This window comes from Oncorhynchus mykiss, chromosome 7 (assembly GCF_057628025.1).
Source record: "Oncorhynchus mykiss isolate SJ-2025 chromosome 7, ASM5762802v1, whole genome shotgun sequence".
Taxonomy (NCBI): Eukaryota; Metazoa; Chordata; class Actinopteri; order Salmoniformes; family Salmonidae; genus Oncorhynchus; species Oncorhynchus mykiss.
The window spans coordinates 32,531,557-32,558,592 of NC_143028.1; the positions used below are offsets into that span (position 1 = coordinate 32,531,557).

Genomic DNA, 27,036 nt, shown 5'->3' on the forward strand with positions numbered 1-27,036 from the left:
ACAAATGTGCAGCATCAGGTGCTTTCCAAGTATATTTCAGAAAGACAAATGGGATTCTACATGTTTCTATTGTAAATACTGTCTCAACAAATCCTGATAAAATAATATATATGTCGGGCTTGTGGAGCCTACAAAGAAGAATTCATGAGTTAGCTATTGATTTCCTGGTTCACAAAAAAAGCTCAACTTAGATATAGTTAGTCAAGTTTGGACACACCTACTCATTGAAGAGTTTTTATTTTTATTATTTTCTACATTGTAGAATAACAGTGAAGACATCAAAACTATGAAATAACACATACGGAATAAGTAGCCACCTTTTGCCTTGAGGACAGCTTTGCACAGGCTTGGCATTCTCTCAACGAGCTGCATGAAGAATGCTTTTCCAACAGTCTTGAAGGAGTTCCCACATATCATGAGCACTTGTTTCCTTACCTCTGCGGTCTAACTCATCCCAAACCATCTCAATTGGGTTGAGTACAGGTGATTGGGGAGGCCAGGTCATCTGATGCCTCACTCTCCTTCCTGGTCAAATAGCCCTTACACAACCTGGAGGTGTGTTTGGGTCATTGTCCTGTTGAAAAACAAATGATAGTCCCACTAAGCGCAAACCAGATGGGATGGCGTATCGCCTCAGAATGCTGTGTTAGCCATATTGGTTACGTGTGCCTTGAATTTGAAATAAATCCCAGACAGTGTAAACAGCAAAGCACCCCACACCATCACACCTCCTCCTCCATGCTTCACGGTGGAAACCACACATGCAGAGATCATCCGTTGACCTGCGTCTCACAAAGACACGGCGGTTGGAACCAAAAACCTTACATTTGGACTCATCAGACCAAATGACAGATTTCCACTGGTATAATGTCCATCGCTCGTGTTTCCTGGCCCAAGCAAGTCTCTTCTTACTGGTGTTCTTTAGTAGTGGTTTCTTTAAAGCAATTCGACCATGAAGGAAGGCCTGATTCACGCAGTTTCCTCTGAACAGTTGATGTTGAGATGTGTCTGTTACTTGAACTCTGTGAAGCATTTATTTGAGCTGCAATCTGATGTGCAGTTAACTCTACTGAACTTATCCTCTGCAGCAGAAGTAACTCTGGGTCTTCCATTCCTGTGGTGGTCCTCATGAGATAGTTTCACCATAGATAGAGCATGATGGTTTTTGCAACTGCACTTCAAGAAACTTTCAAAGTTCTTGAAATTTTCCAGATTCACTGACCTTCATGTCTTAAAGTAATGACGGACTGTGGTTTCTCTTTGCTTATTTGACCTGTTCTTGCCATAATATGGACTTGGTCTTTTACCAAATAGGGCTGTCTTCTGTATACCACCCTTACCTTGTCACAACACAACTTATTGGCTGAAACGCATTAAGGAAAGAAATTCCACAAATTAACTTTTAACAAGGCACACCTGTTAATTGAAATGCATTCCAGGTGACTACCTCATGGAGCTGGTTAAGAGAATGCCAAGAGTGTGCAAAGCTGTCCTCAAGGCAAAGGGTGGCTACTTTGAAGAATCTCAAATATATTTAGATTTGATGAACACTTTTCTGGTTACAACATGATTCCATGTGTTATTTCATAGTTTTTATGTCTTCACTATTATTCTACAATGTAGAAAATAGTACAAATAAAGAAAAGCCCTGGAATAAGCAGGTGTGTCCAAGCTTTTGACTGGTACTGTATGCGTTTTTGGTTGAGTCATTTAGACCATGACTATTTCAAGCTTATTTTTCATGTATATATTTACATATTTAGGCCAGTTAGCAGTCCTACGGTATGTAAACTAACTTTGAGTCCCAGCCCCAGAGGCGGAGGCTCCCATGCTCACCTGAAGGCCTGGATGATGACAGTACCAAAGAGGATGAACAGAGCAGAAAAGATGAGAGACAGGATGGGCATCATCTCCCGCCTAGAAGACAAACATCAACAAGTTTAGATGATAGTATCATATACTATAAATCTTCGCTGTCAATTTTGTTCTACCATAAAACACCAACAAAAGGTTTAATAAATTTGTTGCAGAATTGTGTCAATCACCATCTAACCCAGAGGTAGATAAACTTTTTGTGGCCCACATCAACAACCATGTGAAAAAAAAACTATAATCAACAGCCAATGTTTACTTATATTTGTTTTGGGCTATGACTTTCAACTGCAAAACATTGTCAGTATTTCTGATTGTCTCCTCAACGCACTCTCTCTCATACTTTTACATTTGCGACTATGACTAGGGCTGTGGAGGTCATAAAAATGTGTCAGCCAATTACTGTCATGCAAAAGTATGCCGGTCTCACTGTAATTGACCATTAATTAACATAAAAACGTTTAGCATATCCAGGCCTCCACGCATACAAGCTGCATTCAAGCCGCTGAGCTGATGTAGATGTTCCAAAGGAGCACATTTAAAAAAGCCTCATAAATCAATTTAATATACTGTACACCATCACAATAAATCCATAATTTATTTTTAGCCAGGTCTAAAGAAACAATATCATATGAAGAACATTTATTTCAGAAGAACAGAAAATGGAGTTGGCCTACTGTATGTTATCTGGCTAAACTCCATGCCATAGGCTGTATGTTTGTTCATTTAGCTAACAAGATACCAGTGCACTCAGAAAGTACTCAGACCCCTTGACTTTTTCCACATTTTGTTACGTAACAGCCTTATTTTAAAATGGATTACATGTATTTTTTTCCCTCATCAATCTACACAATACCCCATAATGATGAAGCGAAAACGGGTTACATATTTTCTCAAACGTATACAAATAAAATACTTAAATCACTTATTTACATAATTGTTCAGCCCCTTTGCTATGAGACTCGAAATTGAGCTCAGGTGCATCCTGTTTCCATTGAACATCCTTGAGATGTTTCTACAACTTGATTGGAGTCCACCTGTGGTAAATGAAATTGATTGGACATGATTTGGAAAGGCACACAATTGTCCATAGAGCTCAGAGACAGGATTGTGTCAAAGCACAAATCTGGGGAAGGGTACCAAAATATTTCTGCAGCATTGCAGGACCCCTAGAACAGTCTCCATTTTTAAATGGAAGAAGTTTGGAACCACCAAGACTCTTAGTAGAACTGGCCGCCCGGCCAAACTGAGCAATCGGGGGAGAAAGACCTTGGTCAGGGAGGTGACCAAGAACCCCATGGTCAATTTGACAGAGCTATAGAGTTCCTCTGTGGAGATGGGAGAAACTTCCAGAAGGACAACCATCTCTGAAGCACTCCACAAAATCAGGCCTTTATGGTAGTGGCCAGGCAGAATCCATTCCTCAGTAAAAGTCATTTGACAGCCCGCTATCCCTACGGTGACGCACGGTGGTGGCAGAATCATGCTGTGGGAATGTTTTTCAGCGGCAGGGACTAGTCAGGATCGAGGGAAAGATTAACAGAGAAAAAGTACAGAAAGATCCTTGATGAAAACCTGCTCCAGAGCACTCAGGATCTCTGAGGCGAAGGTTCACCTAACAGGACAACAACCCTAAGCACACAGCCAAGACAACACAGGATTGGCTTCGGAACAAGTCTCTGAATGTCCTTGAGTGGCCCAGCCAGAGCCCGGACTGGAACCTGATCAAACATCTCTGGAGAGACCTGAAACTAGCTGTGCGACACTTCCCATCCAACCTAACAGAGCTTGAGAGGATCTGCAGAGAATGGGAGAAACTCCCCAAATACAGGTGTGCCAAGCTTATAGCGTCATACCCAAGAAGACCCGAGGCTGTAATCGCTGCCAAAGGTGTTCCAACAAAGTACTGAGTAAAGGGTCTGAATACTTATGTAAATGTGATATTTCAGTTTATTTTTAACACATTTGTAAAAATGACAAAAAAAAACTATTTGCTTTGTCATTATGGGATATTGTGTGTAGATTGACGAGGGAAAAAAAACAATTATCAATTTTAGAAAAAGGCTGTAACGTAACAAAATGTGGGAAAACTGAAAAGTCAAGGGGTGTGAATACTTTTCAAATGCACTGTATGCCTATAAGTCCCGTGCCATTATCTCATATGATTTTTTAATAAGAAGAATATAATAGAAAGGATATTTCCCCTATTCTGGAGCAAGACCGCATATGAAGTGGCTATGTTGAGTGTAAAAGTGATAATTTGAAACAGGTCCTGTAAGCTAGATTTAGAGTTATTTGGCAACTTAGTTCTGAACAATGTTCCCTCTAAGCTACGCACTTGCGCGGACACACAGAAGCCCCGAGACTGCAGTGCAGCTCCCAGGGACTGCAGAGCAGAGTGCAGAAGAAATATCACCCCACGGAGAGAAGCACGAGATTGAACTCAACTTTCTAGAGTTTTCCCCGTCAGTTAATGTAAATGTTTACGATTGAACGCATTATTAGCCAGTTTCAATGCAACATACCAAAACAAAACGAACTACGTAAGAGATTTTGTTGTTGGCAGAACGCATAGGATTCTATTGCCCACGACTCAGGCCGTCCTCTACACAGAACAGTGTGGCATAATACATTTTTTTTCTTAACCAATCAATTTGCCTATATGCAAGTAAGCAATAGGCATATATGGTTCTGTGTCATTTACTTTGAACTGGACTGTTTACAGCTGTGGTCGTGAATAGATGCACTTGTTTTGAGATCAAAGCAAGAGCTAAATGTAGCCATGTGTGCAAATGTTGTTCATATCCTTTGCCAGCTAAGAGTTATTAGCCCAGTTATAGAACATTTGTAGTCAGCAATAGGGGAGTGATTGCTTCCTACAAGAACACAAAAGGTGTAGATTTCTAGACATCTTTGAAAAGCGGGTCAAGTAAAGAGCTTTTTTTTTTGTCTTAAAGGGTCAGTGTTGTATTTTGAGACAGGCTTGAATAAGCTAAGTAGCCAATAGGCAGAGGGTAGCATAACTTGTCTGATTCTCTGTAATAATGGTATGGGAATAATAATGCATTTTATTTTGTAAAGTGGTTTCTTGCGTCGAACAACATTCAGTAACATTATCTGAAGGACAAGTAGATAAATACGTAAATGTCAAGTCCTGCGTATTGTTTTGAAAAGTCTCATGGAATATAGGCCTACATTGAACACCACACATTGGCTGCTGCTGTAGGCTGAATGATAGTACAGCCATGTTAAAATGTTATGGGATGCATTTTCTACACTGTTTTTGATGGTAGGCCACTCTGGTAGGCCTGCATTATGATCAAAAAGCCATAGTAGCCTACTTGGCCACTGTTAAAACTAACTTAAAGCGGGTACAGCCTCAGTGTTGACAGTAAATGAATGCCGGAATTCTCCCAACGTTCGAGTTAGCACTCAGCATTGGTTGTTTGAGGGAACATTGGTTGCGAATGATACAAACCTTAGAATGTCTTAGACATCAAAACATATATGGGCTGTGTGGTAGCAAAATTACAATATTATGTTATGATACCATTTTAATTCATGGTTGTTTTCAAGCAATGGAGTAGCTTTCATAGAACTCTCTTCATTCTGATTGAACTGAGAGGAGACTTTGAAGCTTGGATTGGCAACTGATTAAGTGATGGCTTGGTGATAAACTTTCCAGCCACATTCCATTCTGTGATTAGTGGTGCATGTGAGACATATGTCTCTGGTCGGACTAAGCCTGCGTTCATAGATTAGATGTGTGTGTGACCCGAGATAGCCTGAAGGAATAGAACAAACATTTCAGTGTTGGCTCTCATCCTTGCTCATGGGAAACTTCGAGGAGTAAATTAACACCCCTGTGCAGATAAACGACAGGATGAACCCAGAATGGTTTATGGTGCCCAATCTGCATAGGGGGGGGGGGGGGGGTACAGCCATGATTAAAGCATTTTGAGGTCCCCTATATAAAAAAAAACCTGTATACTATATGTATAACTTTAAGCACTCGGCAACACACACTTCGGAGTGTGGGGTCGCCGGTTTCATTATTGCAATAATTTATATTAAATCAAGATGATTGTTTGAAGAAACGACAAAGTCTCGATCACTTGATTTGAATATTCCACCACAGCTGCATGACGCGACTATATGCTATAGATGATTTGAGAAAGTCGGGGGGGGGGGGAGCTTGGTTGCTTGCCTCAGGCTGCTCCTCTCATCAAGTGAGGATATTTTCACCCGTCAGACTATTCTCAATTGAATTTTGTCTTTACTAATATGTCAAATTAGTCTAGATTTAGAAATGGCCCATTAGCAAATTGGCAGGAACAGGGGGAAAAAAGAAATCTGTATGCACTCAAATAGCGAATGGAGGCCGCGGGCTTTTCTGACTGTCCGTTTTCCAATGATGCTCGATGGGCTACTTCAGTGTATTAGTTGAGCTGTGGATAATATGAGCAGCTGAGAAATAATAGAACATTCATTTCACTCCATGCGTCAACCGCTTTGAGGAGCATGCGCTCGCTGTAAGACAGGTGACATACCACCCAAACTCCGTATGGCATGGGTTCTCCAACCTTGCTCCTGTAGCTACCCAGTGCTTAATTTGTGAAACCAAGTAAAAATCTGTTTGGGAACATCAATAGTAACATGTTTTGCACAACAAGGCACATTTCACTGTTGACAGACCCTCTGCGCCCTTGAGAAAGGAATAAAAGAGAGGAGTTGGAAACGCATGGCGGTGAGATATTCTGTAGCTAAAAAGTCATGTCAGCCTATTGATTATGAAAATATTACAAAAACTCAGATTACTAGGCTATTCAGAATCAGATACAAATTCACTACAATTGTAAGCCGCCCTGCATAATCAATGAACCAACAGCATCGACTAGGGCTACACTTTCTAATATGCAGTAGGCTACAGTTGAAGTCGGAAGTTTACATACACTTAGGTTGGATTCATTAAAACTCGTTTTTCAACCACTCCGCACATTTCTTGTTAACAAACTGTAGTCTTGGAAAGTCGGTTAGAACATCTACTTTGTGCATGACAAGTCATTTTTCCAACAATTGTTTACAAACAGATTATTTCAGTTAATTACAACTCCGGTGGGTCAGAAGTTCACATACACTAAGTTGACTGTGCCTTAAAACAGCTTGGAAAATTCCAGAAAATGATGTCATGGCTTTAGAAGCTTCTGATAGGCTAATTTACATAATTTTGAGTCAATTGAAGGTGTACCTGTGTATGTATTTCAAGGCCTACCTTCAAACTCGTACCACGTTCATCTGTACAAACAATAGTAAGCAAGTATAAAAGGAAAAAGGGGGAAGCTTGCAAGCCGAAGAACACCATCCCAACCGTGAAGCACGGGGGTGGCAGCATCATGTTGTGGGGGTGATTTGCTGCAGGAGGGACTGGTGAACTTCACAAAATAGATGGCTCATGAGAAAGGAAAATTATGTGGATATACTGAAGCAACATCTCAAGACATCAGTCAGGAAGTTAAAGCTTGATCGCAAATGGGTCTTCCAAATGGACAAAGATTCCAAGCATACTCCAAAGTTGTGGCAAAATGGCTTAAGGACAACAAAGTCAAGGTATTGGAGTGGCCATCACAAAGCCCTGAACTCAATCCTATAGAAAATGTGTGGGCAGAACTGAAATTACAGGTGCGAGCAAGGAGACCTACAAACCTGACTAAGTTACACCAGCTATGTCAGGAGGAATGGGACAAAATTCATCCAACGTATTGTGGGAAGCTTGTGGAAGGCTACCCGAAACGTTTGACCCAAGTTAAACAATTTAAAGGCAATGCTACCAAATACTAACTGAGTGTATGTAAACTCCTGACCCACTGGGAATGTGATGAAAGAAATAAAAGCTGAAATAAAATCACTCTCTACTATTATTATGCTAGTGAGGTAGGTTTATTCGAGGTAGGTTTCATCATCTTTTCGAGCACGATTTCTGCTTTTGTGCTGGCGAGTTGCCTCGGCTTCACTTAATGTAGTAGCCACCGAACTAACTAAGGATGGTGGTATAAGGAAACAGGCCATTTTGCAGCAACGTATCAGACCTAGCCATTCACTGTGGGGATGATACATGTGCCGCCTTCTCCCATGATCTAAGGATGCTCTCTCAGTGGTTGAATTATGTCTTTTAGATTTGAATCATTTTAAATTTGGATTTCTAAGGTAAACCACATTACAATGACTTTGTGATACAAAGACAATATTAAATATTTTTACATTTCATCCGGCTTTTGGACATTTTCCCATGACCCCATTTTCATATCAGGCAACTCCCGTACGGGGTCACATCCCCTAGTTTTTGGAACCGCTGACCTAACCCAATTGAAAACGGATCAAATACAGAAATATCTTACCAGTTGGAGAAGAGAAGGTCATCATAGATTTGAAGGAAATAATCGTAAGCTGCATTGATCCACTGAATCAGAAACATCTAGAGTTGGGGAAGAAGAGAGAAATTGCTGTTTAGTTCAGGTGGGTAGGTGTGTGTGTACCAGGTGTGCATGTGTGTGTGACTCACAGGGGTCAGTTCGTTGTTTGGTTCAGGTAGTGTAGCATCATACAGTTAACTGCCAAAATAATGGTTAACACTTGAGCAAAAAAGGTACACAGAATATTGATAGCAGGTGATTCCACACGTGTGGTTCCTGAGTTAATTAAGCAATTATAACCCATCATGCTTAGGGTCATGTATACAAATTCTGGGCAAACCATTATTTTGGCTACCATGGCTATGCCCCCATAGGATGACAATGCGCCCATCCACAGGGCACAAGGTCACTGAATGGTTTGATGAGCATGAAACGATTTAAACCATATGCCATGCTGTCTCAGTCACCAGATCACAACCCAATTGAACACTTACGGAAGATTCTGGAGGGGCGCCCCAGACAGCGTTTCCTACCTCGATCAACAAAAACACCAAATTATGGAATTGCTCGTGGAATAATGGGTATCGCATCCCTCCAATAAAGTTCCAGATACTTGTAGTGTCTATGCAAAGGTGCATTGAAACTGTTCTGGCTCGTAGTGGCCCAACGCCCTATTAAGACACTATGTTGGTGTTTCCTTTATTTTGGCAGTTACCTGTAGCTCAGGTAGGCAGGTGTGTGTGTGTGTGTGTGTGTGTGTGTACCAGGTGTGTGAGTGCGAGACTCACGGGGGACAATTCGTTGTTTAGTTCAGGTAGCGTGGCGTCATAGCTCAGGTAGGAGGGGTCTCTCTGCAGGAGCTCCAGCTGCTCGTGGAGGCGGGTCTTATCATCGTCACTGCCGTTCCATCCACCAATCACAGACCGGTACACAGCCTTACCTCCCGGGCTCCGCCTCTCCAGTATCACCACCTGTTGTGGTGCAATCAAACACGAGCGCATAATGTGTGCGTACTGTACGATACACCTTATTGCCCATTTGTGTGGGTGTGTATTGTAAGCAAAGCATGTGTTTATTACTAACCTGTGCGAACAGTGGGGCCTGGTTGTGGAGCAAGGCCTGACACAGTGGTTGTTGCTGTCTCTGGTAGACATATGTGAAGCGCAGGACGTCTTTAGTGTTGGACGAGGCAAAGGTCAGGAAGGCCTGGTTACCAGGGACAAACCCTGGCTCCTCACCAGTGATCAGCAGCACACAGTACCTGAGTGAGTGAGTGAGTGAGAGAAGGGGGGAAGGAAGAAGGTTTACTTTATTTTCCTTAAGGATCAGAAACGTGTCTTTCTGCTTTGTTCCAATAACCACACTAGCATACCACTTAGAACTCAGAATGCATGCCAATACAATACTTCATTCTTAGGATTACCCCAACGCAAACATACAGTATATCCGAGAGTCTTTATTACAGTCACACTGCAAAGAGGATAAGATCTCACAACACGTATAGAAGTGCTGAACATCTCAGGAACCACAAAAAAGTTACATAGAAATCTTCTGCTATGTGCAGTGCACAGTGAGGCTGCAATAAAACGACCTAAGACAGAGGCGAGCTCTGTCCACATTAGCATACCACGTATAATTAAGAATACATGCCCAAAACATGAGTTCATTCTAAGTCAGGCCTGGGCAAACTATGGCCCTTGGGCCATATGCGGCCCGCGACCTGATTCAATACAGCCAGTGGAATCCTGCTCAGATCAAAGAATTTGTGATAGTAAAGTTTTGAAAAAAGTATTTGTTATTCAAATTAGAAGCCCAATGAAAACTCGCCTTTGTGTAAAGATTTAACTACCATGGCTTGTGGGACATTTATCCTGAATGCACGTATAAATAACAACTGCACGAGGAGCGACAGTAACTGACAGGCTGACACACACATGTCACAGTTACAAATAGTAGCTAGCTAGAAAATGCGCAAAGAATTTGCTTTATCAAAGAAAAGAAAAGTGGACAATGAATGTAGCGTGTTCCAGCAAGTGGACATTGAAATATTTCTTTATTGAGGTATCAGGGAAAGCTATGTCCTTAGTGTGCAAAGAGAGCATCACTGTTTTGAAAGACTACAACTTGTAGTCTACAATGCTTCCGTTCTACAAAGACTACAATGCTTCCGTTCGAAGCATGCAGAGAAATATAGGAATGTGTCTTCTGAGCAGAGGGCAATTACATTGAAAGAGTTGCTTTCTCATGTGCAAAAGCAGCAAGGACTTTTTACAAAACTGAATTCAGCAAACAGAATTGCGAGAGCTAGCCATGTACTGTCCCACAAAATTGATAAACATAGCAAGCCATTCTGAGGGTGAGTTCATTAAAGAATGTTTAATCGACTCTGCAGCAATACTTTGCCCCGACAAAAAAAGAGCTGTTTGAAAATGTTTCCCTGTCAAGGCGAACAGTGACACGGCGTGTTGAGGACGTCGCAGAGAATATGGAACAACAGTTCAAAAAGCTAAAGGACCCTGGGATGAAACACCTCCCTCTGCAACTGGATCCTGGATTTCCTGACAGGCCGTCCCTAGGTGGTAAGGGTAGGTAAGCACACATCCGCCACACTGATCCTCAACACGGGGGCCTGTCGGAGGTTCGTGCTCAGTCTCTGCCTGTCCTCCCTGTTCACTCATGACTGCGCGGAAGGCATGACTCCGACACCATCATTAAGTTTGCCGATGTCAACAGCCGTAGGCCTGATCACAGACAACGACGACGTGTGTTGCCAAGACAACAACAACCTCTCCCTCAACGTGATCAAGACAAAGGAGATGATTGTGGATTACAGGAAAAAGACTGAGCACACCCCAATTCTCACCAACAGGGCTGTAGTGGAGCAGGTTGAGAGCTTCAAGTTCTTTGGTGTCCACATCACCAACAAACTAAGCACACCAAGACTGTCGTGAAGAGGGCACGACAAAACCTATTCCCCCTCAGGAGACTGAAAAGATTTGGCATGGATCCTCAAAAGGTTATACAACTACACCATCGAAAACATCATGACTGGTTGCATCACTGCCTGGTATGGCAACTGCTCGGCCTCCGAGCGTAAAGCACTACAGAGGGTGGTGTGTATGGCCCAGTACATCACTGGGGCAAAGCTTCCTGCCATCCAAGACCTCTATACCAGGCGGTGTCAGAGGAAGGACCTAAAAATGATCAAAGACTCCAACCACCCTAGTCAGAATGTTCTCTCTGCTACCGCACAGCAAGCGGTACCAGAGCACCAAGTCTAGGTCCAAAAGGCTTCTAAACAGCTTCTACCCCCAAGCCATAAGACTCCTGAGCATCTAATCAAATGGCTATCCAGACTATTTGCATTGCCCTAACCCCCTTTACACCACTGCTACTCTGTTATCGTCTATGCATAGTCACTTTAATAACTTTACCTACATGTACCTCAATTACCTCGACTAACCGCACATGGACTCTGTAACGGTACCCCCCTGTATATAGTCTCGCTATTGTTATTTTACTGCTGCTCTTTAATTATTTGTTACTTTCATTTCTTATTTGTACTGCATTGTTGGTTAGGGGTCATAAGTAAGCATTTCACTGCAAGGTCTACACCTGCTGTTTTCGGCACAAGTGACAAGTAATATTTTATTTGAAGAGCTAAAAGACAAGGTAAAGGATTTGACCTATTTCTCCTTGGCCCTGGACGAGAGCAGTGAGGCACGTGACACGGCGCAGTTCAAATCAAATCAAATTTTATTTGTCACATACACATGGTTAGCAGATGTTAATGCGAGTGTAGCGAAATGCTTGTGCTTCTAGTTCCGACAATGCAGTAATAACCAACAAGTAATCTAACTAACAATTCCAAAACTACTGTCTTGTACACAGTGTAAGGGGATAAAGAATATGTACATAAGGATATATGAATGAGTGATGGTACAGAGCAGCATAGGCAAGATACAGTAGATGGTATCGAGTACAGTATATACATATGAGATGAGTATGTAAACAAAGTGGCATAGTTAAAGTGGCTAGTGATACATGTATTACATAAGGATACAGTCGATGATATAGAGTACAGTATATACGTATGCCTATGAGATGAATAATGTAGGGTAAGTAACATTATATAAGGTAGCATTGTTTAAAGTGGCTAGTGATATATTTACATCATTTCCCATCAATTCCCATTATTAAAGTGGCTGGAGTTGAGTCAGTGTCAGTGTGTTGGCAGCAGCCACTCAATGTTAGTGGTGGCTGTTTAACAGTCTGATGGCCTTGAGATAGAAGCTGTTTTTCAGTCTCTCGGTCCCAGCTTTGATGCACCTGTACTGACCTCGCCTTCTGGATGATAGCGGGGTGAACAGGCAGTGGCTCGGGTGGTTGATGTCCTTGATGATCTTTATGGCCTTCCTGTGACATCGGGTGGTGTAGGTGTCCTGGAGGGCAGGTAGTTTGCCCCCGGTGATGCGTTGTGCAGACCTCACCACCCTCTGGAGAGCCTTACGGTTGAGGGCGGAGCAGTTGCCGTACCAGGCGGTGATACAGCCCGCCAGGATGCTCTCGATTGTGCATCTGTAGAAGTTTGTGAGTGCTTTTGGTGACAAGCCGAATTTCTTCAGCCTCCTTGTTGATATTCTTACGATGCATAACCCCAGACTTTGAAATTACAGAGGAGCTTGCTTCAGTGCAGTCAATGAAGAGCACAACCACAGGGAAAGATTGATTGGAGGAGGTTAATACGTGTTTAGCAAAGCTGGGACTGAGTTTTGAAAAGTTATCCAGTGTGACCTCTGATGGGTGACAGGAAAAAAAAACATTGGCCTTTTGAAAAGGATACAAGATCAAGTAGCAGAGCTGAACCCAGATCAGAAAACTATTTTCCTGCATTGCATTATTCATCAGGAGGTGCTCTGTAAATGTGTTCTGAAAATGAGCCATGTGGATACAGTCACTAAAGTGGTAAACTTCATAAGAGCAAAATCCTTAAACTACAGGCAGTTTGTCTCACTGTTGGAAGAGAGTCGGGTCATGCAGATCTCCCCTACCACGCAAACGAGAGATGGCGGAGTTTGGGGAAGGTGCTTAAAAAGGGTGGGGGACCTGAAGTCGGAGATTTCCTTTCTTTTGCAAAAACTGCAAGATCAAGAATGGTTGGCTGATTATTATGCCTTCACCGTGGACATCATGGCCCTCATGAATGAACGGAATTCCAAACTACAAGGGAAAAGCCTTTTTGCACATCAGATGTACAGCCTTGTCAAAGCCTTCAGGGGAAAACTACTCCTCCTGACCCGCCAAGTAGAAGCCAACAATCGCACCCACCTTCCGACACTACTAGTCTGTTCCCCATCAGATGACCAGTGGGAGAAGTTGTACATCGCTGCTGCGTGCTTTGAACGGTCAGTTTTCCCGTCGTTTTGAGGATTTCAAGTATTGGAAAATGACATCCTGTTGGCTTCCTCTCCTTTCTCCTTCAATGTGGAACACGCACCCACTGGCCTGCAACTTGAGCTTATCGATCTTCAGTCTGATGCAGTGATGCAGCATCTCTCAATGAACAAAACCTTTCAAAGATTAGGAGTCATGCTCAGAACATGTTTGTACTGTTTGGATCAACCTTTGCATGTGAACAGACATCTTCAGTGATGAAATATAACAAGTCAAGGCACAGATCCTCTCTTACCGACTCTCACCTCTCAGCAATCCTGCGCAAAGCGACAAAACTATACCTGACTCTACTGCTCTGGTCAATGCCCATCAGAGACTTTTCCCTCCGTGTAGTTCATTGCATGATTAATAATGAAATACCTTCCAAAAGGAAAATATGGATGTGGTTTATTTCTGTGCATGTTAAAGTAAAATAAGTGGCATATCTGGACGTGATTTACAGAAGAGATATGTCAACAAAATCATACACATGATGTATAATCCTGTTATATGATTCTGGCCCGCGATGGCAAAAATATATTCTAATGTGGCCCTCCATGGAAAATAATTTCCCAGGCCTGTTCTAAATGGTACTAGTGTGGATATTAAAGCCCAGTGCAGTCAAAAACGTGATTTTCTTTCTTCAGTTTATTAGGTACACTCACCTACCGGGTAGGACCTCTCTTTTTCCTCTTTTTTTCTCTTTTTCCTCCAGAACAGCCCAAATTATTTGGGGCGTGGATTCTACATGGTGTGGCGTTCAAACGTTGCTCAATTGTTATCAAGGGACCGAACGTGTGCCAAAGAAACATTCCCCACAACATTACACCATTGACACCAGGCTGGATGGGTCCATGGCCTCATGCTGCTTACACCAAATCCAGACTCTGCCATCAGCATTACGCAACCAGGATTTGTCGAACCAGGCAATGTTTTTCCGCTCCTCAATTGACCAGTGTTGGTGATTGCATGTCCACTGGAGACACTTCTTGTTTTTAGCTGATAGGAGTGGAACGCAGTGTAGTTGTCTGCTGCAATAGATGCCGTTCTGCACATCACTGTTTTACTACACAGTTATTTTCCTGTTTGTGGCCAGCCTGTTAGCTTGCACGATTCTTGCCATTCTCCTTCGACCTCTCATCAACAAGCTGTTTTCGCCCACAGGACTGTATGTTTATTTATTTTTTGTCGCATCATTCTTGGTAAACCCTGGACACTGTCGTGCGTGAAAAGCCCAAGAGGCGGGCCGTTACTGAGATACTACATCCGGCGCGCCTGGCACTGACGATCATACACACTCAAAGTCGCTTATGGCACTCCTTTTGCCCATTCTAACATTCAATCGAACAGTAACTGAATGCCTCGATGCCAGTCTGCCTGCTTTATATAGCAGGCCACGGCCATGTGACTCACTGTTTCTAGGAGGGAACCATTTGTGAACAGGGTGGTGTACCAAATAAACTGTATATTTTATTGAATATTTCCACAGTGAGGTTGGAATAATACTGTGAAATTTGAAAAAAGATGATAATTCCCTTTCGGTGTGAGAGCTGTTTGAAAAGACATCCTAAAATTTCACCCAGTTTTGAAGGGATGGAGTTTTGGGCCAAGCCTGGTGACATCACCAGGCAGTAAGTTAATTAATAGACCAATAAGAAAGAGAGTTCCAAACCTCTCTGCGAATAACAGCTAGTTTTCAGTTTCCCCCTCAGACTACTCCCATATAGTCCTCGCAAGATTATTGGTTGAGAAATTGCGCTTTGCTAAGAAGCTATTCTTGTTAATTTTTGACCATTTTAATAGAAATCACAATTAGGTACTATATTGTTATCCAGAAATTATTTGATATGGAGATAGAAACGGCTGCATTGGACCTTTAAGATCAGAGGCCGGATTTAGTTGGTTCTTACTTCCTGCGCCGGTGGAACTGCTTGATGGGGCAGAGCTCATCGAACAGATGCTGGTTGACCAACCGAGGGACACACAGGTACTTGTTGTTGGACACAAACTCCTCCATGATCTGTCTCTTCATCCCTTTAGCCTGGGGGGGGGGGGGAATAGAGAGAGAGAGCAATGATCAGGTATTCAACTGGCAGTCTTGTGGTTCTGACCCATTCATCTCTGACACCAAAACAGAATAAGTCATCTAGAGCCAGCGCATGCAACTATTTTAATACTGGTCCATGAGTTTACCTGTATAATATCAGCAGGTTGCTCAGTGTTCTCCTTGAACAGCAGCATTGTGGGAGCATAGCTGTTGATGTTGAACTGATGCAGTAGTCTGGATGTCTCTGTCAGTCCCTGGTCCACGTAACCAAACCGCACATAGTCCTTAAAGGCAAACGCTGTGAGCTGGAGAGAGGGAGAGAGAAGGGTAAGCTGTTGGACTGATGACTTGATAGATACCCATTTTCCACAGACACACTCGGTGTGTGTTACCTTGTAGAGCAGGGGCACTGCAGGCACTTGGTCAAACAGCAACACACTGGGATTGTTCTCAACATGCCAGCTGCCCAGGAAGGACACATAGTTCTTATCTGTTACCTGACAAAAGAAAAATCAAACAAGATCAAATGGAACAACTTATTAAGTTCAGGAGAGATTAAAATGCTTTATATATATATATATATTCAATCAGTGCATTCGGAAAGTATTCAGACCCCTTGACTTTTTCCACATTGTGTAACGTTGCAGCCTTGTTATAAAATGTATTAAATAAATACAAATCCTCAATCTACAGACAATACCCCATAACGAAAAAGTGAGAAACTAAAATAAACGTATTTACATAAGTATTCAGACCCTTTGCCATAGCAAGAAATTGAGCTCAAGTGCATCCTGTTTCCATTCTTGAGATGTTTCTAAAACTTGATTGAAGTCTACCTGTGGTAAATTCAATTGATTGGACATGATTTGCAAAGGCACACACCTGTCTATATAAGGTCCCACAGTTGGCTGTCCATGTCATGTTTTTCCAGAGTCAGGGACTGTGAGACTAGTCAGGATTGAGGGGAAGAACAGAGCAAAGTACAAACATCCTTGATGAAAACCTGTTCCAGAACGCTCAGAACCTCCGATTGGAGCAAAAGTTCACCTTCCAACAGGACAACGACCCTAAGCACACAGCCAAGACAACGCAGGAGTGGCTTCAGGACAAGTCTCTGAATGTCCTTGAGTGGCCCAGCCAGAGCCCGGATTTTAACCCGATCAAACATCTCTGAAGAGACCTGAAAATTGCTGTGCAGCAACGCTCCCATCCAACCTGACAGACCTTGAGAGGATCTGCAGAGAAAATTGGGTCTAAAAACCTGTTTTAACTTTGACATTATCACGTATTGTGTGTAGATTGATGAAGGGGAAAAAAATGGTTTAATCCATTTTAGAATAAGGCTGTAACGTAACAAATTGGGGAAAAAGTCAAGGGGTCTGAATACTTTGCAAATGCACTGTATTTTATGGCATGCAGTGCAAAAAAGGAAACCTACGTATTACAGGTACTGCGTAATTGTAGCAATTATACACAATATATGAGTAAAGTATTCACATATCCCTTTGCATAAATTTGGAATGAAAAGCACCGTAGCTTATTAAAGAGCAACTGTACCACTTCTCAACCTCATATTCATCATCTCCAGTACCAAACCAGTGTCTACATATGTCAAGATGGAGCATATATGTTCAAACATTTGGGGTCACATAGAAATGTCCTTGTTTTTGAAAGAATATAACTTTTTTTTTGTCCATTAAAATAACATACAATTTATCAGAAACACAGTGTAGACATTGTTAATGTTGTAAATGACTACTGTAGCTGGAAACGGCTGATATATGGAATATCTACATAGGCCCATTATCAGCAACCATCACTTCTGTGTTCCAATGGCACATTGTGATAGCTAATCCAAGTTTATCATTATAAAAGGCTAATTGATCATTAGAAAACCGTCAGCTATGTTAGCACAGCTGAAAACTGCAGTGCTGATTAAAGAAGCAATAACACTGGCCTTCCTTAGACGAGTTGAGTATCTGGAGCCTCAGCATTTGTGGGTTTGATCACAGGCTCACAAATGGCCAGAAACAAAGCACTTTCTTCTGAAACTCAGTCTATTCTTGTTGAGAAATGAAGGCTATTCCATGCGAGAAATTGCCAAGAAAACTGAAGATCTCGTACAACGCTGTGCAGTCTCAATGTCAACAGCCGGGATGCTGGCTTTCTATGTACACCTATTCCATTCCATTTTTTCCCCATTTAAAAAAAAAAAATCAGCCGTTTCCAGCTACAGTAGTCATTTACAACATTAACAATGTCTACACTGTATTTTTGATCAAATTTATGCTATTTTAAAAATGGACAATTGTTTTTGCTTTTCTTTCAAAAACAAAATGTCTTAGTGACCCCAAACTTTTGAACGGTAGTGTATGTGCTTTGTAGAAAAAAACTAAGTTAAAAAGTTACTCGATGACATCAAAAGTAACATTACATTTTTTTTATTTTCAAACACAGATTCACAGTGACGTGGGGAGCAAGGAAATACCCTCCCTCTTGCAAGAAAAAGTCATTGCAGGTTCTGAAAATGCTTCTTACTTAACCTTACCCTGTGACGTCACAGAGAAGCATTTTTAGGACCTTATCTTTTAACACAGATCAAAGAAACATATATGCAGACATTGATTTGGTGCTGAAGATAATGAGTGAAGTTGAAAAGTGGCGGAGTTGCCCTTTAAGCTATTATTTTGGACCTGTTTGCCTCGGAGGCCCACTACAAACTGTCTGAGGTGTTTCTGACTATTTATTATAATGGTGCTGATTAACTGAACACGATGGGTGGCAAAAAAAACATCGGAAGCCATTAATTTTCAATGGAGGGAAGTGAAATGGGCAGGAGACTGTTGGGCGATCCGAACATGGGCGAGAGAGTGTGAATAGGGCGGGACCTAAGTTGGGGAAAGCTGAATTCTCAGCAATATTGCATCAGGATTGACCAATCAAAGCCTACTATAGCTTCTAGCCTCTACTGGATTGGCTGTTGATACCTAGCATGCTCGCTAGCACCCATTATTATTACTATAAATCATACTGGATACATTGCAATATTGTTAACAGCAGGCCTACCTTTTCCACCAGCCTCTGAGGCAGCAGGTCTTCTACAAACTGTCGCAGGTGTTCTCTGACCACGGAGTAGTGGAACACGGTCACTCTACCATTGACCACACCCAGGATGGATGGCGTGCGATGGACACCCAGCTGGTTGGCTAGGCGACGCTCGTAACCAATGTCAACAATGCCGATACCCACACCTGAGTGATGGACACCATTAATTAGGTTGTTACATACCAGTGGACAGCAGAGGGAAGCAAAGAAACAGTTGTATTAAACAGATTACAATGTACTGTATGTTTTGATTCATTTGAGTCACCACTGACTAATAGGTTTGAGCCCATTTCCCCTGTTGTTCTCTTGTCAATGGTTAGTTTCTCCACCTGTTACAAACCACACATCAGTGAATGAATTTAACAACCTTCAAATCATGATTCGACCCCAACGGATTCTTAGTGAAAGACATGTACTGCATCCCAAATGGCACCCTTTTCCTACAGAGTCCACTACTTATGACCACAGCCCTATTGTCCCTGGTCAGAAGTAGTGCAGTATATAGGGAATAAGGTGCCATTTGGGACACAGCCATGGACTTCCTGGAAGACAGCCCACTTCGTACCCAGTGGCTCTAGCTCCTGTACTGCCTCCCTCCAGACTGGCTCGATGTGAACGCAGGCAAAGCACCACTCGGAGGTGATCTTGATCAGGTAGGGCCGCTTGAAGCTGTCGGGCAGCACCTTACTGTTGAACCCTGCGTGGTCGAGCAGATACTTGCTGTCTGAGAAGTCCCGGCCTGACCTGGGGGAAGAGAAGATTTAGCCACTTTTGGAGGACAATGGAAGTTGATTAAATATGCTTCTTTACTACTAAACCCAATGCGTTTTTTGCATGTAGCCTTCGTCATGGATACCCCAGACAGAAAAATAAAGGAGGCTTTGATACGGTATCTTTCAAAATGGCCTCAGGGACATTTTGGTCATTCAGCATATGCTCTTACCCAGAGCGACAGTGCAATTAAGTTATGTAAAAACCAGCACATATCACAGTCATTGCAAGGGATACAAGACAACATGATTGGCAAATGAGTTGCAAAAATTGCGTGGTATCATTTCCTTTGCACTGACCTAGGGAAATTGAAGAATGACTCGTCGAAATAGAAGCTGTTGTGGAAGTGTCGGTTGAAGCCCTGCTGGTGCTGACCCTGCTTGTTCTCCTCCATCTGTCCATAGCGGTCGTAGTTAGCACGCCGCTCCACATTCCCCAGGATCTGAGGGAGGGATCCAATCAAACTTTGTTATGAACTCCTCTCCTCCTCCTGACTATAGCGTTTAAATAGAGCAGTGTTCTACAACTCAGATCCTTGGAGACCCACAGGGTGAGGATGTGCAGGCTTTTGTACAAGCCCAGCATTTACACAACACTTCAGCACCAGCATAGTCAAGCTCTTGATTAGTTGAGCCAGGTGTTAGATTTGTGCTGTGTTAAAATCTGTAGTGCACACACCCAGTGCATGCCATGTAGCCATGTTAGTTGAATAAACATGAATCTAAACATTTAAGATTTTTGTCTGCATGTGTGTCTGGTAAGTGAAACTAGTATACCTCATAAGATTTAGTGATCTTGATGAACATATCTTCAGCCCCAGGATCATTGTTCTTGTCTGGGTGCCTTGAACACAGAGCAAAGAGACACTTATAGCAGAAGGACACTTAAAAACACCCATACCAGTAGAAATACTGAAATACAATAAGTCATTGTTTTAGTCAAAGTATGATATTTTTAGGCTTGCAAATCCATGTGAATCCGGTGACTTTTCCTATGATATGACATACATATTATTACATACCATACATCAAACTTTTGACTGGTTGTGACACACCTACTCATTCAAGAGTTTCTTTATTTGACTATTTTCGACATTGTATAATAATAGTGAAGACATCAAAACTATGAATTAACACATATGGAATCATGTAGTAAGCAAAAAAGTGTTCAACTAATTAAAATATTTGATATTCTTCAATGTAAAACACCCCTTGCCTTGATGACAGCTTTGCACACTCGTGGTATTCTCTCAACCAGCTTCATGAGGTAGTCATCTGGAATGCATTTTTATTAACAGGTGTGCCTTGTTAAAAGTTCATTTATGGAATTTCTTTCCTTCTTAATGTGTTTGAGCCAATATGTTGTGTTGTGACAAGGTAGGGGTAGTATACAGAAGATAGCCCTATTTGGTAAAATACCAAGTCCATACAACATCAAGAACAGCTCAAATAAGCAAAGAGAAATGACAGTCCATTACCTTAAGACATGAAGATCAGTCAACCAGGAACACTTCAAGAACATTGAACATTTTTTTAAGGTGCATTAGCAAAAACCATTAAGCACTATGATGAAACTGCCTCTCATGAGGACTGCCACAGGAAAGAAAGGAGTTACCTCTGCTGCAGAGGATAAGTTCATTATAGTTACCAGCCTCAGAAATTACAGCCCAAATAAATGCTTCAGAGTTCAAGTAACAGACACATCTCAACAACTGTTCAGAAGAGACTGCGTGAATCAGGGCTTCATAGTCAAATTGCTGCAAAGAAACCACTGCTAAAGGACACCAATAAGAAGAGACTTGCTTGAGCCAAGAAACAAGAGTAATGGACATTAGACCAGTGGAAATCTCTCCTTTGGTCTGATGTGTCCAAATTTTAGATTTTTGGTTCCTACCGCCATGTCTTTATGAGATGCAGATTAGGTGAACGGATGACTGCCGCATGTGTAGGTCCGACCGTGAAGCATGGAGGAGGTGGTGATTTTCTGGTGAAACTGTCAGTGATTTATTTAGAATTCAAGGCACACTTAACCAGCATGGCTACCACAGCATTCTGCCGCGATACACCATCCCATCTGGTTTGCGCTTAGTGGGATATAATTTGTTTCGTTTTTTCAAGAACACACCAGGCTGTGTAAGGGCTATTTGACCAAGAAGGAAAGTGATGGAGTGCTGCATCAGATGACCTGACCGCCACAATCACCCAACCTCAACCCAATTGAGATGGTTTGGGGATGAGTTAACCTGCAGAGGTTAGGAAAAGAAGCCAACAAGTGCTCAGCATATGTGGGAACTCCTTCAAGACTGTTGGAAAGCATTCCAGGTGAAGCTGGTTGAGAGAATGCCAAGTGTGCAAAGCTGTCATCAAGGCAAAGGGTGGCGACTTTGAAGAACGTAAAATCTAAAATATATTTAGATTAGTTTAACTGTGTGTTAACTAACCTGTGTTAACTAACCTCCAAACGAGCTTCAATGCCATAACACATTCCTTCCGTGGCCTCCAACTGCTCTTAAACGCAAGTAAAACCAAATGCATACTCTTCAACCGTTCGCTGCCTGCACCAGCCCGCCCGACTACCATCACTACTCTGGACGGTTCTGACTTAGAACATGTGGACAACTACAAATACCTAGGTGTCTGGCTAGACTGTAAACTCTCCTTCCAGACTCATATTTAACATCTCCAATCCAAAATTAAATCTAGAATCGGCTACCTATTTCGCAAAAAAGCCTCATTCACTCACGCCGCCAAACATACCCTCGTAAAACAGACTATCCTATTGATCCTCGACTTCGGCGATGTCATTTAAAAAAATACTCTAAAAATACTCCAATACTCTACTCAGAAAACTGGATGCAGTCTATCACAGTGCCATCCGTTTTGTCACCAAAGCCCCTTATACCACTCAACACTGCGACCTGTATGCTTTAGTCGGCTGGCCCTCGCTACATATTCGTCGCCAGACCCACTGGCTCCAGGTCATCTATAAGTCTATGCTAGGTAAAGCTCCGCCTTAACTCAGCTCACTGGTCACAATAACATCACCCACCCGTAGCACGCGCTCCAGCAGGTATATCTCACTGGTCATCCCCAAAGCCAACACCTCTCTGGCCGCCTTTCCTTCCAGTTCTCTGTTGCCAATGACTGGAACGAATTGCAAAAATCACTGAAGCTGGAGACATATTTCCCTCACTAACTTTAAACATCAGCTATCTGAGCAGCTAACCGATCGCTGCAACTGTACATAGCCCATCTGTAAATAGCCCACCCAATTTACCTACCTCATCCCCATATAGTTTTTTATTAACTTTTCTGCTCTTTTGCACACCAGTATTTCTACTTGCACATCACCATCTGCTCATCTATCACTCCAGTGTTAATTTGCAAAATTGTAATTACTTCGCTACTATGGCCAATTTATTGCTTTACCTCCTCTTGCCATTTGCAAACTTTTTTTTTCTTCTATTGTGTTATTGACTGTACGCTTGTTTATTCCATGTCTAACTCTGTGTTGTTGTTTGTGTCGCACTGCTTTGCTTTATCTTGGCCAGGTCGCAGTCGTAAATGAGAACTTGTTCTCAACTAGCCTAAATAAAGGTGAAATAAAACATTTCAAATGACATAAGCATTCAGATCCTTTGCTATGAGACTCAAAATTGAGATTAGGTGCATCCTGTTTCCATTGATGATCCTTAACATGTTTCTACAACTTGACTTGAGTCCACCTGTGGTAAATTCAATTGATTGGACAGGATTTGGAAAGGCACACACCCGTCTATATAAAGATCCCACAGTTGACAGTGCATGTCAGACCAAAAAACCAACCCAAGAGGTTGAAGGAATTGTCAGTAGAGCTCCCAGACAGGATTGTGTCGAGGAACAGATCTGTAGAAGGGTACCCAAAAATGTCTGCAGCATTGGAAGTACCCAAGAACACAGTGGCCTACATCATTCTTAAATGGAAGAAGTTTGTAACCACCAAGACTCTTCCTAGAGCTGGGTGCCTGGTCAAACTGAGCAATCGGAAGAGAAGGGAGGTGACCAAGAACCCGATCGTCACTCTGACAGAGCTCCAGAGTTCCTCTGTGGAAATGGAAGAAACTTCCAGAAGGACAACCATCTCTGCAGCACTCCACCAATCAGGCCTTTATGGTAGAGTGGCCAGATGGTAGCCACTCCTCAGTAAAAGGCAAATGACAGCCCGCTTGGAGTTTTCCAAAAGACACCTAGACCATGAGAAACAAGATTCCCTGGTCCAATGAAATCAAGATTTAACTCTCTGCCTGAATGCCAAGTGTCATGTCTGGACGAAACCAGGCACCGCTGATCAATATGCCAATACCATCCCTATGGTGAAGTATGGTGGTGGTAGGATCATGCTGTGGGGATGTTTTTCAGCGGCAGGGACTGGGACACTAATCAGGATCGAGGGCAAGATGAACGGTGCAAGTACAGAGACATCCTGGATGGAAACCTGCTCCAGAGCGCTCATAACCTCAGAATGGGGTGAAGGTTCACCTTCCAACAGGACAATGACCCCAAGCACACAGCCAAAACAATGCAGGAGTGGCTTCAGGACATGTCTCCAACAGTCCTTGAGTGGCCCAGCCAGAGCCCAGACTTGAACCCGATCGAACATCTCTGGAGAGACCCGAAAATCACTGTGCAGCGACGCTCCCCATCCAACCTGGCAGAGCTTGAGATGATCTGCAGAGAATGGAAGAAACTCCCCAAATACAGGTTTGCCAAACTTGTAGCGTCATACCCAAGAAGGCAGTAATCGCTGCCAAAGGTGCTTCAACAAAAGTACTGATTAAAGGGTCTGAATACTTATGTAAATGTGATATTTCAAGAGAAAGAAATACAGGGCTCTACAGTGCTTCCATTTTGGAAGCATTATGTTCCAAAATATTTTGCTGTGTGACCTGGAATTTTAATTTAGGAACAGTGCACCTAGAAAAATTAAGGATTCCAGCTTTATTACCTTCAATATTTTTCATTGTGCTCCTACATTTCTTTGTGTGTGCATACGTTTTTCCAACTTAGGCGCACACACGCTGCTTGTAAAAAAGGTCAGTGTAGAATTGTGCATCTGCCGGCCGAAAGTACTTAGTGTTCCCTATAACACTCTGTGCCGACAGAAAGCAAGATAATGGCACCTACTATGCAGACCGACTATTGGTCTGGTAAGTTCTCCCTACCCAATTGACAGACATTACTAGAGACAAACACACATCCATCCGTAAGAGGCCCCACACGCACACGTTACCCAAACCTATTCATAGTATGATAGACAAAAAGTAGCAGGGTGTTTCCAACTCACCATTCTCTGACCAGCCTCTTGTACACCTTCTTGACCTCTGCTTGACTGGCGCTCTTGGTGAGCCCCAGGACTCTGTAGGGGTCAAACTCCTGGGCTGTGTTCACCGTCTCCCCCAGCAGCAGAAGGAGAACGGCCAGCCAGACCATAGAGGCCTGGAGTGGCCTACACAATCCCCCCATCTCCTCTCCTCCCTGTCCCAACGTCTCTAAATCTGCAACCTGAGTCAGGAGGAAGAAATGAAAGTAAAAAGATACATTCATATCATATGACTCAGTTCTGTTGGACCTCTAACTGAAAATATTTGTAATCACTTTCATTTCAATACAGCGGTGCAGTTCTGCGGTGTTGTTAAATGGTTTCAGTTGTGTCGTTGAGACACTTCACCTGCATCAACTCGGTCAATAAGTTTCTCTAATGAGCCCCGGAGTGGCACTGAACAACAATCAAAACGTTTTGCTAAGGCTGGCATAAATGACCCCACCTGGCCAGCAGCTAGTTCCAATCTATCTAGCCAAAGTTAGCTAGGTATAATTATTGACATGATCCACATTAGCTACTACAGCTAATATAGCTAGCTGCATTTGGTCGATGTTTTGCTAGATAACGTTAGATTGCTGACAGCTGGCCAAACAAAATACGAGTGTAGCTTTTATAACTAGTTAGCTATACACATTACTCTGCTAACTAAATAAGGCAGAGTGAAAGATAATGAATGTGGCTAGCTAGCTCGCTGGCTATTCCAGCTCTTTGCCCAGCTAGCAGCAAATATCTCATCTGTATTAGCAGTTTTTGCCTTTACTCTGGCTAGCCAACGTTAGAAGGCCAAGTCATGTCTACAGTACCTATTTATTTAGACAGCGATGCAACATGAAAATATATTGCTAAATAGCTACAAAATATGTTGTAAAAAATACTAAACCTGAATCAGTCACAAAATCAACTTGTCATCATGTCGACTGATATAATTTGATTTTGGATACTAGGTAACGTTTACAGATGCTGCTGCTTCTTCACATTTGTATACAGCGCCACCTACTGTACTGGAGTGTGAGTTCTTGTTCTTCTTTGGGGTTAACGACGGGTGACATCCAATATGTTCCCTGACAGGTGTTATGCAGAAAATCTTCCTCCTTTTAATTTCCTTAATTTTGTGGCTAGAATCAAATACTTATGTGGCACACACATTTGTTCTATAGAACAAACTTCACGTAGGCAACCGAAATGAATAATGAATGTATGTGTGTTATATTAAACATAGAGGTACGGGCGACATTGAACTGGGCCCAGATGCCGCTGCCATTAATGATGCTATCGCCACTCCAGGCTCATCAATACAAGGTCTGATGCCAGAGAAAATGGTCAGCGACAACGCAATGAAAATATTGACTTTGCATGCATGGAAATCAAGGATGTTAACCCACATCGAAAGGCGTTTCAAAAAAAAGAGGAGGGAGAGACGGACTTGTGCCAAAGAAGAATCGCAGAACTCGAAAGCTACTCCAGACGGTGGAATCTGAGACTATGGAGTTCTCCACGGCAGATGGGGAGAACGTGCGGCCAGAGACCATCAAACTCTGCCAAACTATCCTACCCGAGGAGAAGTCTAAGCTTGCAGATGTGGTCGACACCGTACATCGCCTCGACACGAGAAGTCAGGGTGACTCCAAGCCCAAAGGTGTCATTCTCCAGTTCACATTACAGATCTACGGGGATGCCACTTGGAAAGCAGCCAATGCATCTACCTTCCTACGCGACAACAATCTGGTTGGTTTGCTGAAGACCTCTCGAAAAGAGAGAGAAACTGTGGCCAGTTGTGGGAAAAGCACGAAAATAGGGGAAAGCTGCTTACTTTTCATCGGAGTGCGCGCATTCATCAACAGATCTGAAATCAACCTCCCTCCCTGAGGACTGTCATAGACTGTGCCTGGTGGTCAACATAGGCTACCTAGATAGCTACCTCTGATGTGAGCAGATCTCACTCCCGGCTCTAAGGTGATTCAACTTTCGTTCCAACTGCACAGGACTACTGGAGTAGTAGATATTTACTTTTTTATTTTTATTTATCTCACTTCTGCT

The 27,036-nt window shown here is 42.6% G+C and overlaps 1 protein-coding gene across 2 annotated transcripts in view; it reads right to left on the reverse strand.

Annotated features, from left to right (window-relative positions):
- Window positions 1–26,723, reverse strand: part of LOC110527710 (dnaJ homolog subfamily C member 16) — a 29,663-nt gene extending 2,940 nt beyond the window's left edge. Inside the window, exons 1-13 of one of the 2 annotated variants that reach the window (XM_021609164.3) lie at window positions 25,880–26,723; window positions 24,961–25,178; window positions 20,415–20,481; window positions 19,938–20,080; window positions 19,433–19,611; window positions 18,829–19,013; window positions 16,155–16,259; window positions 15,909–16,067; window positions 15,626–15,756; window positions 9,366–9,543; window positions 9,071–9,253; window positions 8,268–8,344; window positions 1,837–1,917 (exon numbers count right to left, since the gene is read on the reverse strand). In XM_021609164.3, the coding sequence (XP_021464839.3) occupies window positions 1,837–1,917; window positions 8,268–8,344; window positions 9,071–9,253; window positions 9,366–9,543; window positions 15,626–15,756; window positions 15,909–16,067; window positions 16,155–16,259; window positions 18,829–19,013; window positions 19,433–19,611; window positions 19,938–20,080; window positions 20,415–20,481; window positions 24,961–25,139 (1,667 nt within the window). In that variant the 5' untranslated portion in view covers window positions 25,140–25,178; window positions 25,880–26,723. Of the gene's footprint in view, window positions 1–1,836; window positions 1,918–8,267; window positions 8,345–9,070; window positions 9,254–9,365; window positions 9,544–15,625; window positions 15,757–15,908; window positions 16,068–16,154; window positions 16,260–18,828; window positions 19,014–19,432; window positions 19,612–19,937; window positions 20,081–20,414; window positions 20,482–24,960; window positions 25,179–25,441; window positions 25,584–25,879 lie in introns of those variants that run through there. The other variant, XM_021609165.3, reaches the window with a different exon arrangement.
- Window positions 26,724–27,036: the final 313 nt, after the last annotated feature.